We start from the raw sequence: 13,077 nt of genomic DNA, 5'->3' as shown, positions 1-13,077 counted from the left end.
AGAGTCGCTTTTGTTGATCACAATGTTTCAACTGCAATGCTGCTAGTCTTTTCAGACAATGAAGACTAGCAGTATTGCAGCATCGCGGTTGAAACGTGGAAATCAACATCAAAAGTGACTCTATTGTGAGACAAATAAGAAAGTTCATCTCCTAACTCCCCTGTGTCCTTTTTTTTTAAATCAAGTTTTCAAATTACAGTTAGTGACTGGCTATAATGTGGCTTTTTATTGTTAGGAGAGGTGGTTCTTAAATGTTTTCTTTGGTTTATGATATAACATAATGCACAGATTTGCAATCGATACTGGCTCCCTGTAAAATTATTTTGTTGAATTTGAAAGCTAACAATGCCTTTCAATAGAATTGTCACAGTTTTCAGCTTTATTTTACATTTTCTTCTAGTTTTCCAGGTTATGAAGAAGACAGGTGGTCTGTATCCTGCTCCACTTAGGATTATTGATGTAAGACAGTGCTTCATGATTTCTTTTGACAGACCCCACAGGCTTTAACTTGATATCATTTGTCAAAGGCAGTTCATGGATCTCTATAATCTGCTCGTTTCTAATTTATATCTTATCTATCTAAAAAATTAATGACAATATCTGGATTGGTGTCTTAAATGGCCTTTTGCTTTTGACATGTCACTTCAAATGTTTCTCTGAATATCCTTTACCACACCCTTTCTGCTTACAAGTCAGAGATCTAAATTTATTACTTTTAACCTTCAAACATGTTAATTATGACAAGTAAGGAGCTTGTGAACTATATTGTAGAATAGTTATTTTCCTCATTTTAGCTTAGCCATTCATGTAGCACCTGATTGGTCAATATCAAAATAACTTGCTAGTGACTCCCCTAAATGTTACTACTCAATATCTCAAAAGGATTCTTATCACCTGCCATGATAGTAACAGTAAATCTTACACTGTATTTTTGGCTTTTTCTTGGTAGGTTGTAAAGAAAGTCTAGAAAAAGGCCAGCACATGGTTTCAAGAAAGAGGCTGAGGTTAGTGTGGTTGACTGAGGGGCATTGCTTTAGACATTGTTGATAATATTTTAAAATTTTTATAGGGCGGTTGCTACAAAATATTCTACTACTGCACCATATGTACATGTAGCCTAATTAATATTATGGAAAAAGTGGCTGAAATTTGCAATTTTGATTTTCCTCATTATGTACTTGAAAAAAAATTGAAAGAAAGTTTCAAGTCCACTTTTAAGAAAATATTTTTGTTGGAAATAGAGCAAAGTAAATTGTAGATGGAAGCAGATTGCAAAGACTAGGGATGGCACGCTAGACAATTATAGATCCATGAAGGTCTAAGAGTTTACCCTTTTACAATACTTTCATCAATCATTGTTCTTACCATTTTAGTTATACTAAACATCAACACAATAATGTACATGCAACTAATTCACTGTGCTGCTGAAGGAGTGAAAACAAGAGTACTGTCGTTATTATCCCTGTGTGCTTGAAGAATTGAAAGGTTTTTTGTTTCCAGGGATTTGGCGAATTAAGTCAAACTACAGAAGCCAAAGCCTTAATGGATTGTTCTTTGGTCAGACAGAATGCAAAAAGAACCATTATGGTAAACCTAAAAGGCCAGTTAAGTAAGTAATTATAATTCAAAGAGTGCTTGAAAGAAAGCTTTGAGTGAATGTTAAATGCAACTTCAACACCTTCCAGTATAGCTTTCCCACCTTAATTGTTTTAAACTGTGCTTTCTATGAATTAGATGAAACACCCATGGGATATTTGTTTTTACAGTTTCATATGAATTTTCAAGAGATTGCATACATTTTTACCTCTTTTTTTTCTGGTAACATATTGAGGAATTTTTGATGAAACAACCTGTAATAATCTACACCAACAACAAACTTTGTTTTCTAAAAACAAAAAAGTGGAAATTAAAGTGTGTGTGTGTGTGTGTGTGTGGGTGGTTTTTATTTTAAGGGAGACCCTAATAAGACCTGTTTCTGTTACAACGTTTGTTAGATTGAACATGGCAATGTACTGTTTACATGTCTATAACTCATTGACTGTTATTATAGTATTTAGGTTGTTGTATTGCAAGTCTAATGACAATGATGCTCTCTTCAAAAATAGTACTAACAATATTTTGACAATCACTTTGTCTCTTCATTAGCACTGTTGCTGTCCTAGGTGCTGGTCTCATGGGTGCTGGAATCGCACAGGTAAGTAAGGAAAGCTTTTATGAAATCAAAACTCTGGCTCTCAAGGTTTGCTACAGTCACTAGCTCTTGTGAGTATGTGGTGAGCTTTCTTGATTAATTTTTTTTGTCTCTATTAAGTGTGGTCTACTGAAAATTTTTAGGTGAAAATATTAGTGTAAATATTCTGATGGGCCGGGGACCATAATTATTACACATGTATCTTGCTAAAATCACTCTGCAGTGACTGTGTTGCGTTTTAATGGGAAAATACTTAATACAAATCTTCCAAAATGGCTGCAGCACTTTTTATTTCTATCTCTGAAGAAGAAGGAAAGGGTTTAAGTGTTCAGAATAAGGACAAGACTTTTGGCATCATCTTCCTTGTATCACTAAAACTCCATCAAATGCAGCAGCAACTTCCATGAACCATTTCTGTTGGTTAGCTAGTATTCTAGTAACAAATTGTTGGGATGGTATTAAGTCAAATCAGAATGTGCATACCATTCACCTTTAAGGATTCTTAATTTGCAGTAGATATAATTATTATTATGTTTATTTATTGTAGGTCAGCCTTCAAAAGGGGCATCAAGTGATCATGAAGGACAATATTCTAGAAGGACTTACACGAGGACAGGAGCAAATCTTTAAGGGGTATGTTGATGAAAGCACTGAAATTTAGAAGTAAAAGTTATCAAACATTAGAATGACTTTGCATCTAATTCTTTTTTTCTTGGCTTTAGATTTAATGGTCGTGTGAAGAAGAAGGCCATGACATCGTAAGTATTCAGCTTCTGTCTAATGGTACTTTACAAAAATAAAAGGAAAAGATTTCTCTTTCACTGATTCTTTTACCCCAATTTTTTTCATCTAATAACAATCATCTTGATGAAAGTTGTTTCATATGTCAAGGGAGAACTTTTGAAGTCCAATCTGCCCCAGTCCACCCCAATCTTTTCTAATTCACTCCAACCCACTTGTATCCACTCTGTTAACCCTTTAGCTCCCATGAGTGACCAAGACAGAATTCACCTTATATCATACAACATCAAGCAGACAAGTGATGAGAATAAAGAAAAATATCAATGAGGGCATGATTAGCTGATCCACTACCAAATTCTCGAAACAAACACAGTGAGAGTGATATGGCAGACAGTAAGAAGAATAAATAATGATATCGTGGAGTGAAAGGGTTAAAATCCATCCAACCCGGCCTATCCATTCCAATTCCATTCCTTGTAGTCCTCTCTAGTCAACTATCTAAAGAGAGATTTTGCTGTCAATCGTAGATTATTTTAATATTATTGATATAATAACGATAATGATGATATTGTTATTAAATTTTTGCAGATTTGAAAGAGATCAAGTGATGTCTAACTTGTCAGCTCAATTAGACTTTACGGTAAATATTTCTTATTCTTTCTTAGATTTTTCTGGAACAGGGATTTTTCCCTTTGCCCTAGCAACAATCCACTGTGCATTAACAATTATTTTTTATTAATCTAATTTAATCGAATGAAGAGGTAGACCTTAATGTGAACTGATTTTTTTTGCAGTTTCACTCTTGCAAACAGGTTATAAAATTAAAGAAGTGGAAGCTTGATAGAACAGTATATTATCGTAACTACTTGACAGGGAATAAAGCTATAAGAGAGAATTACAAATTATGATTTCTTTGATCTTGCATGGTTTTGGGCTAGGAAATATTAATATCATACTGTGACAACAGACTCTCTCTCCATTCCTTTGAATGCTTGCTGTAAGATCAACTGGATTTCTACCAACACCGTATGCACACTTATATGTATTTTCCATTTATTGTAGAATTTTCAAAAGGCAGACATGGTGATTGAGGCTGTCTTTGAGGATATTAACATCAAACACAAGGTCATCAAGGAAATTGAACAGGTCAGGCCAATTCTTTGTTGTGTATCCCATTTTATGCTCTCATATTCTCATTGTCTATGATTGTAATCAGTTAGTTTTTTCAGAAATATGATGAGGGATTTTTTTTCATGTCTGTAGGTCATCCCTGAACATTGTGTGTTTGCATCAAATACATCAGCTCTACCTATACATCAGGTCAGTCCTGTTCCCAATACATAAAGCTTACTTTTTGGTGTTGAAATTCAACTTTTCAGCGCCATGGTCTGTGTGTTTTACCTGTGGTAAACCCTTACTGAGGTTACATTTAAAAATAAATGCACAGAAAAAATTAAAGTTTGGACTGAAATAAGTTGATATTTGTATACTTTTTATTATGTTTAACTGTGAAAATATGTCTGTCTGTCCCTTGCATTGGACTTATTTGTTGTAAAATAAATATTTTCCAGATTGCAGAAGCTAGTAAAAGACCTGAGAAGGTGAGGGAAAGGCTATAGTTTATAACATTTCAATGTGATTTCAGCCCAATTTTGTAGAGGAAGTATAAAGTTCTCCAAGGATCTGTAATCAACACATCACCACTAAGACAAAAACACCATTTATCTACAGTATTGCCATGTATAGGGCATTTGTCAACCTCTAGTGGATTGCACAACTGTTGATAATAATTGTTACCATGGGCAAATAATTGTAACATTTAATTCCCTATGGTAAATAATGTGGCTGAGTTTCTTAATCTTTAAAATCAACTTTATTGAAAATTACATATCAATATTATTTTATATCAGTTAGTTATTTCATATATCCCCACAATGTACAGGTTATAGGAATGCACTACTTTTCGCCTGTGGATAAAATGCCACTTTTGGAAATCATTACCACAGACAAAACTTCAAATGACACAGCTGGTGAGAGGATTTGTAAAATATTATTATCATTTTTTAAAATCAATATTTACTTGTTGTCATGTGCATTTATTTGAAAAAAGGATGCCAAGACTGCTTTCATTTTTTCACCAAAAAAATAAGTTAAGCATTGCATGTTTGTTCTGTTGTTTTTGTCAGCTGCTGCTGTCGATGTTGGTTTGAAGCAAGGGAAGACAGTCATTGTTGTAAAGGTGATTTATTTTATTCTGTTTTTTTTTTTTTTTTAATTGACTCTCTCCGCCTATCTCCATCCATCTGTCTAACAAGAAACAAGTCAGGTAGCATTTAGATTTCTGTATCAGAGGTACTGCTCAAATATGAAAGTACATACTTATCATATAGTTATTTACTAGTAAGTAGTTTACTTATACAAGTCATATACTTTGCCAGCAAGAATCAACATCCTTCTCTAACTTGTAAGTGATTTGATTAATTAAAGGATGGCCCAGGTTTTTACACCACACGAATCCTGGCCCCCACATTAGCAGAGGCAGTGGCTCTTCTTCAGGTGAGATTGATAGGTAGCTGGTCATATGTATGAGCATTTTTTATTATCTGTGGAGTCACTTCTTTTTGCCATAAACAAAAGTAACTCCATAACATCTCCCTATTTCTTGTTTACTTTTTGTTGTAGGAAGGAGTCAGTCCAAAGGATCTTGATAAACTTACCAAGCAGTTTGGATTCCCAGTTGGATCAGCTACTTTGGCTGATGAGGTGGAAATATAATATTTTTATTTTCCAAATTGAGAGTTGTTGTTGTTGTTTGGGTGGATAATAGCTGTGTATCTGAAGATGAAAAATGTAGTTTAATGTCAGTGCTGGGGTGATTCATACAATGTAATTGATATGACTGATTTGGTGTTTGACTGCATCTGCATTTTGGATTTTAGTGGTTTACGCTGTACACAGTAGCAATAATTATATAGCTTATTAGTAGTAAGTTAATACCTCTACAGCTTATTAGTATAGTAATGGTCTTCAATTAAACCTATAGGAATATAATTTCATTGGAAGAGAATTACTATGAAATCAAGCCAAAAGCATACACTACAGTTTCAGTCATACCACAGTTATGGCAACATATTATTGAAAGAAGGTTAACAATAATAAATAAATTAGAGAACAGTTATGTTCAGTAAGGCTTTTATTTTAACCTAACCTGTCCCTTGAGTAGGCATGTTACTTAAGTTCTGTGCCACAGTGCTAAACAGTTTGACTCTTTCTTTGTTCAGGTGGGTATTGATGTAGCTGCTCACGTTGCAGAGGATCTTGGGAAAGCTTTTGGTGAAAGGTGAGAGTTGCTTTGGTAACAAGGTTGGTAATGATATCAGTTTGTGACAATGAGTGCTTTTTTCCCCTCTGGTTTCTAGATTTGGTGGAGGTGATCCTGGAGTCTTAAAAGCAATGGTTGATGGAGGACATTTAGGTTTGTTACTTTGTTTTCTTGAAAAATTCTTCCATTTTTTCAAGGAAGACACAATGTCTATCAAGGTGTTGTTGTATTTTCTTCTTTTCCTTTAAATTTATTTCTGGTCATTTCACCAGCTGACAGGTTAGAACTTGCTGTCAATATTTGAATTTATGATAAAATATATTTTGTACATATTAAGTTAATCTTTGAAGTACTAATATTTAGTATTCTTTATGTTAATAGGAAGGAAGTCTGGAAAAGGCTTTTTCATTTATGCTGGAAAAGGCAAGAGAGAAGTAAGTAATCACTTCAACTACTTTAATATAAATTATATTATTTTAGTTGAAAGCAGTTGGTTACCAAGGTGAATTTCTAATCATTCAGTTTATTGCTCTTGTATTGTTTTTGGCCACATTTTGGCCACACAAGGTTGGTTTATTCAAAATTTGTGTTAATGAGAGGTTTAGCTCACTCCTTAATCTTTTTTTCTTATAGACCAATGGTGCAGCAGAGAAGATTCTTAAAGAGTTTTCCACCCCCAAGAAGGGAAGGTCAGTATGATTTCGCTTATTCCATGTGTTGCCCTTTTAGTCATTATTATTTCAGAGAAAAATTGATCAGGAATGTTTTGAATTCTCCCACTTCTCCAGAACTGTAAGCACTGTACAAATTTTAAGTCCTCATTGAAAGTGATGGCCAGGTTTTTTTTTGTCTGTCATTGTTTTTCGTTCAACAGTTAACAAATTTTCATTACAATCACAAAAACCAATGCTATTTGAAACTTATTTTCCTTTCATTATCTCATTCTTTTTCCTTAGTCATGATGCTGAGGAAATTCAGATGAGACTGGCAGCCCGTTTTGTCAATGAATCTATACTTTGTCTACAAGAAGGAATTTTGAGAAATCCAGTAAGTGTGACTTTTTGCAAGCCAGTATCAATTTGTCATTCTTCCAACATTTAGAATAGAGGCTGAGCTCTGTGTGGTAACCAACGACATGACCAAAGAATCCTGTCATTTAAGCAATTTTGTTGAAGTATACCAAACATTTCTTTTATCACTATATCCTGTAATGCTGATGTCTTATACATACTATTGCATAGAAGTACATGAAATAAGCATGTATGACTGTTCTCAAAGTGAGATCATAATAATCTGAGATTGCAATCACTACTTAGTGATGTTATGTTGTCACTGAATACTGCTGGTCTTCATCTTGAGACAAAGTAATATCTTATAAGCAAAATATTCATTTTTCATTTTAGGTTGATGGGGACATTGGTGCTGTATTTGGTCTTGGATTCCCACCTTTTCATGGAGGTTAGTTTAAAGAATTTTTCTTAATTTGCTGAGAGCTCTTACTAATTCCATGGTTGAATGTTAATGAAGCTATCACAAAAGCCTCCACTCCCAACCTGACTCTGTAGACAGTACTTTCTAAGCCATGTCCTGTATATACCTGTATGCTGTATTCTCATCATTTGACCATACAACAGCTTGAGATGCACAAGGTTGGCACCCTGTTCAGTTGTTGTCTCAGCCATGTGAAACCTTTGTCCTCTAATTCACAATTTGGAGTCTCTTTTAGTTAGGTAATCACCTTCAGATCACAGATAATAACTGTAATCTTTTCCAGGTCCTTTCCGCTATCTTGACACCTATGGAGCTGACAAATTTGTTGAGAGAATGGAAAAGCTACATGAAACAATTGGTGGAGAACGCTTTGTTCCCTGTCAGATGTTGTTAGATTATGCCAAAGATCCAAGCAAGAAGTTCCACAAGAGATAATGCTCTGATAGTCTTTGTACTGTTGGGCATTTGCCTGATCACAGAGTCTGTTAGTTGATTTTGCTTTCTTTCCACCAAATGGGAGGCTGCATCTATTTTTTTACAGCAGGAGTAGATGTGAATTTGCAAAGATTGTGTCATTTCTTTTATAGGGTATTCTTTACAAAAGATTCTTTAAGTTTTCCCAGTTCAAATCTCACACCAAGGAGTTTCTCTGTATACTGATAACCTAGTGGCAGCTATGCTAATGAGTGTCAACATGTTTGTGTGAGGAAAAACTAAATAAAGGCCACAAACAAACTTCTGCATTTGTCTTGTAATGACAATTTTACAACCTGGTCTATTTGACACTGGTAACATAAATTGTACATTCCCTGAAATGACAGCATAACTTTTGGCCAGGCTCTAAATTGCAAGCTTACTTAATAACCTTCATTGCAAACTCAAAATGAATAAGTCAGTAAAGGAAAGATATCTTGACTGACTACAGCCCCAATGGGGCTTTCCAGAGCCAATGGTTGTACAGTAATTGATGAAACAAGTACTTAAATAGACAAAATAAGATAGTTAAATATCTCAATGGGGAGGAAAAGGAACAGTTAAATGTCTATTAAGTGCAGCCAAGAAATTAAACCTGGCCAGACACTGCCTTCAAATCAAATGTTAAGTTAGAGCTTTTGCACTTTGAGTAGAAAAGAGATTAGCAATTGGCTATGTCAATTTTTTAAGGTTGCATTGTATCAAAAACTCTGAGAATTCTCTCTCAGATGGGCCAAATAGCTGGCCATAACTACATGTGCTTCCACAGGTTTGGGAAGATGTAATGATACTTAGCTCAAAATATAATCCCAGCATCTGTTTACTGAACTATTTACTTGTAAAGATTTTTGTTTGTTTCCACTAAACTTATTAGTCATTGATGCATTCACTCAACTTCTTCATTTGCAATTCATCACATGGGAACTCAAACATGTTAAATAATCTTACTTAATTCTGTGCATACTAACAATAGAAAAGTACTAAACATTTTGGTAAAATACTGGTAACTATGAAATAAGTTCACTTATTTTGTCTGCAATCTCAGAGCAGACTTTAGTAAACTGACTTAAAAGCAGAAGACATCAACCTAAGTCTATGTTATATGCTTCTGTTTAAAATCAGAGAATAATCTATATATTCTGAAAAATAGGAAATGTATTCTCAAACAAAATATATCAAAATTGATCAGCAAAACTTTAAAACAGTCCCCTCTAACTCAAGGGGACTTAAAAGTATTTACCTAATTTTTGCTATAACTCACTGAAAATATTTGTATAATGAGCTTTAAAGTTAGTTGAACTAACTCATGACTACTGCAAGTTCAACAGGGGTCATATTCTTGAACAAAATGGTCAAACTCCTTCAGCTAGAACAATCCTAAAAAATTTAAAAGAACCATGATTACATAACATGTCTAAAAATATGCATAATAGGAACTGAGTATCCACTGTTAGCCTTGTTTGCTCAATAGACAAAGTTGAAAAAAACGTGTATGCATGCACACGACTGCAAGGGGAATGATTATTTTACATGCAAGAGGTGTTTACCCTTATTTAAAATGTAATGCAATGGGCACACTGTCAGAAATGTGTAGTCTTCTGGCAGTTCAAACCACTTCATACCCTTGGGTTGGGCTGATCCCACACAACTACGCTAACCTTAGGTGAGAATAATTTTTTTCACTTTATTTATATGGTTTTTCTGGCACTTAAAACCCTTATTAATATATGTCATTACGTTCATTTCTGTGTTGCACCTTAGATGAAACCCTGTAAAGTTCTACACACACAAGAGAGATGAAACCAAAGTTTAAGTTTAAAGCATAGACTTTCCACCCTAACATCACAAAGAATATTCTTGATAAAATTCTCAATAAATTTCCTATGGTGTTGACAAAGAGAATTTGTTTAACAATCAAGAGCTTGAGACAGTGGTGATTTCCTATATTCTGGGAACTTTAACTTATGAATTAAGAGGTGATATTACTAAGAGAAATTAGATGCTCGTCAATCTTTCATAGGGTTGAAAGGGTTCACTAATGGGAGCTACTTCTTAAACAATAGCACCCTGGATTTTGAATTCTCTTGAGGTAACCCTTACCATTACAATTTGGTTTACCTATGCCTCCAATCTACTTAGTGTTTCAAAGGAACAAAGTTTGTGGTCACCTACCCATTCTTCTCTGCAATATCACCATAAAGCATTGTTGTGGGTTCAAGAAGTTCTTTCTGCTTTTCTTCTTGAGTCAACTTTACTTCACCACGTGCTATTTTTTCATTTTCCTTTAAAATAAATAAGAAAAGCCACAAGTATTTCCATACAACTATCACAACTCAAAGGTTTTACTGTATAAGTTTTATCTGGAAACAATTGTATGAGTAATTCTACTGGTATATTAGAAGTTGCTTATGCACTTGTTGAATTTCTTTTTGATGAAGTTCAAAGTTTCAAAGGACACTGGTAACAATTCCCGTCTGAGTAAACAATAAAGAGCAAACAGCTAGTTCTCCACTGACCTTAGAAGACACATCAAAACAAAAGACAAAACGTTAAAAAACTGAATGTTGTTTGACTAAGGATTCCTATGACAGGTGTTTTCTCGCATCCTTCCAGTTCCCACTCTTCTCTTTTCTAAATCTTCTACTTGCAAAAAGAGATGGAAATGCAAGAAGATTAACCAAACTAATGCGACATTTCTCCAAGTCTTAGCCTACAACTATGAAAGGTCTCTTCAACACTGCCTTGCAGTAACCGTGTTGTACTTATTTTTAGTGATCGCGTCCATTCTTCGATGTTTTGATGCACACTCCACTTTCAAATTATTATCAAGTAGTGCGCTTGCATGAATAATTAATTAATTACATTTAGTCTTCGTATTTAATAATTGAACAATATTTCCAGTGATTTAAATAGGATTCCCTTTAGAAATACCTGTTTCCAAAGATCTTCAAAAAAAAAATGATGAAATCGAAAGACACGAATTCATTGATCTCGGCCCATTTATATGATTAAGCATCATAATATAATCTGTCGACGTTAATGGCCATTGTTGATGTTACGAGTAAAATACGACGTTTGTTTTAAGTTATGCATATCAGCTGATTTTAATTTCCACTTTACAAACCTCGCTTTCTTTGTCCTCACGCCAGCGATAAATTTTAGTCATTGTGATAGACAGAAGATCAAAAGCCTCTTGTTGTGTTTGCAGCCAAAATACGTTCTCTGATTTCACCTGCAAAACATCAGCTAACCGCTTTTTAAAGTTGAATATTTCAGCAGAGCGTACACGACTCAACCACAACGGTTCTATTTCTTGAAAGATCACACCGTACAAACGCTCCCTGGGAAAGTTTCGCCACTCCAAGAAATCTTCAACAGCCATGTCTTTTTTCTTCTTTAGCCCATCTATTCGCACAGTGTCGTAATCCGTAACGAAGAAGACCCCTTCAGGTTCATCTTGTGTCCAATTATATTTCTTTCCAAAGGCAACGATCTGAAGTCCCTTCATGGTTGATGGCAGACTGTCTACCACCGACGGAATCATGCTCAACAAACTGATTGAAGGCCTTACAGTCAAAAGATTCGGAGAATTTACCACTTTGTCCATTAATCGTTGGCATAGTTTTAAAGGTCCGTTTCCTGATCCGAAAAACAGCAGTTTGGGATCGAAATATTTGGGCACGTTGACATACCTTCTGCACAAAAACAAATCTTCGCAAAAGCCACCATCACTGAAGAGTGCAGCTCCAGCAGGTAAAATCGGCGCCGCCATCTCCGATAAAACACAGTTCTTAGGACAAGGGAAGTCTTTTAGTCTTGATGTGTACCATACGAACTCTTCAAGTCTACAATCCGGAACGGTCTGGAAAAATTTAAATTTCGAACACTGACGCCAAGGTCAACTGTTTACACATTTCCCTCCAAAATCACCGACGGTAATTTATACGCGGTTTAGGCGTGAGAAAACTGGGTCCTATTATTCGACACCAGTCTCAATCGTTCAACTTTCCTTGTAATAGCCAGACGAAGAGGGAGCTACTTTCCTCGCCTATAATAATTTCAAGATAGTTTGAGGTTATAAACTGAGTTAATAATGTAAATTGGCCACCGTTAGGAGTTTCTAAAGCTGAAATTTCGAGCGTTTGCTCTTTGTCGGGGTGAATGACCCACCCACCGACGCAGCACCTCAATTTCTTTAGAAACTTACCCCTATTTAATCATTTATTATATACTCAACAAAATATCGCGTTTCTGATTGGTCAATGATGAATGCATAAATAGGTTATAGAGTGCAATAGAGGTTATAGAGTGCAATACGGAGAAGTTGCCATGGAAACACCGGGGAAGCGCCAAATTTGAACACCAAATTATAAAAAAATCGAGAATATAATAAATAAAAAATCGTATGAACCTGCTCGTGCATTTCGTGATTTATGGTCACTCGTGATGTTTTGAAAGTTCTCAAATTGCACTCGCCTACGGCTCGTGCAATTTTGAGAACTTTCAAAACATCACTCGTGCCCATAAATCACGAAATGCACTCGCGTTCATACGATTTCCTATACTTATTGTAATTTCAATCACTAGTCATAATTTGAACCTTTCAACCATTTAAAATATTAGATCCGAAGGTATTGTGGTACGCGTGGATACCAGCGTTGCCGTGGGCGTATTTACCCGGATAAAAAAAGTTATGTGGAGGAAAATGGTTACCCAATGGATCCCACAGAGAGGCTGTCTTTGAGAGCTGTGACTTTCATTTACTCCATTTTATGGCATCTCATCTCCAATCTTTCCATCCCAGTTGTCACGGTCACTGTCATCAAAAGTGCAAACCACTTTGCTACATTTTATAATG

At 35.1% G+C, this 13,077-nt stretch overlaps 2 protein-coding genes across 2 annotated transcripts; one reads left to right on the top strand and one right to left on the bottom strand.

Moving 5' to 3' along the window:
- Positions 1-280: 280 nt before the first annotated feature.
- Positions 281-8,484, top strand: LOC136279256 (trifunctional enzyme subunit alpha, mitochondrial-like). The gene is given in 22 exon segments (XM_066162867.1): positions 281-312; positions 959-1,004; positions 1,501-1,540; positions 1,543-1,609; positions 2,146-2,194; positions 2,739-2,824; positions 2,914-2,949; positions 3,521-3,572; positions 3,995-4,078; positions 4,196-4,252; positions 4,504-4,533; positions 4,875-4,962; positions 5,119-5,171; positions 5,420-5,488; positions 5,615-5,695; positions 6,214-6,272; positions 6,352-6,407; positions 6,636-6,688; positions 6,888-6,943; positions 7,211-7,301; positions 7,658-7,712; positions 8,029-8,484. Coding segments are annotated over 22 exon segments (1,392 nt in total). The 3' UTR covers positions 8,181-8,484.
- On the bottom strand, positions 8,286-12,230 carry LOC131798554 (uncharacterized). Its single transcript, XM_059116210.2, has 3 exons — positions 11,344-12,230; positions 10,392-10,501; positions 8,286-9,596 (listed from the first exon to the last, which is right to left on the bottom strand). The coding sequence occupies exons 1-3, from the start codon at positions 11,989-11,991 to the stop codon at positions 9,572-9,574; spliced, it is 783 nt and encodes a 260-aa protein (XP_058972193.1). The 5' UTR covers positions 11,992-12,230; the 3' UTR covers positions 8,286-9,571.
- Between the last annotated feature and the right edge of the window lie 847 nt (positions 12,231-13,077).

This window comes from Pocillopora verrucosa, chromosome 2 (assembly GCF_036669915.1).
Source record: "Pocillopora verrucosa isolate sample1 chromosome 2, ASM3666991v2, whole genome shotgun sequence".
NCBI lineage: Eukaryota > Metazoa > Cnidaria > Anthozoa > Scleractinia > Pocilloporidae > Pocillopora > Pocillopora verrucosa.
This window is presented reverse-complemented; position numbering and strand designations above follow the sequence as displayed.

Bases quoted from the DNA above. Each gene is read 5' to 3' on its own strand.
- LOC131798554 (XM_059116210.2), bottom strand. From the start codon at position 11,991: ATGGCGGCGCCGATTTTACCTGCTGGAGCTGCACTCTTCAGTGATGGT. The intron at 10,502-11,343 runs GTTTGTAAAGTG...TTTATTTTAAAG, and splicing joins GTGAGGACAAAGAAAGCGAG to GAAAATGAAAAAATAGCACG. The intron at 9,597-10,391 runs GTAGGTGACCAC...TAAATTTTTTAG, and splicing joins GATATTGCAGAGAAGAATGG to GATTGTTCTAGCTGAAGGAG.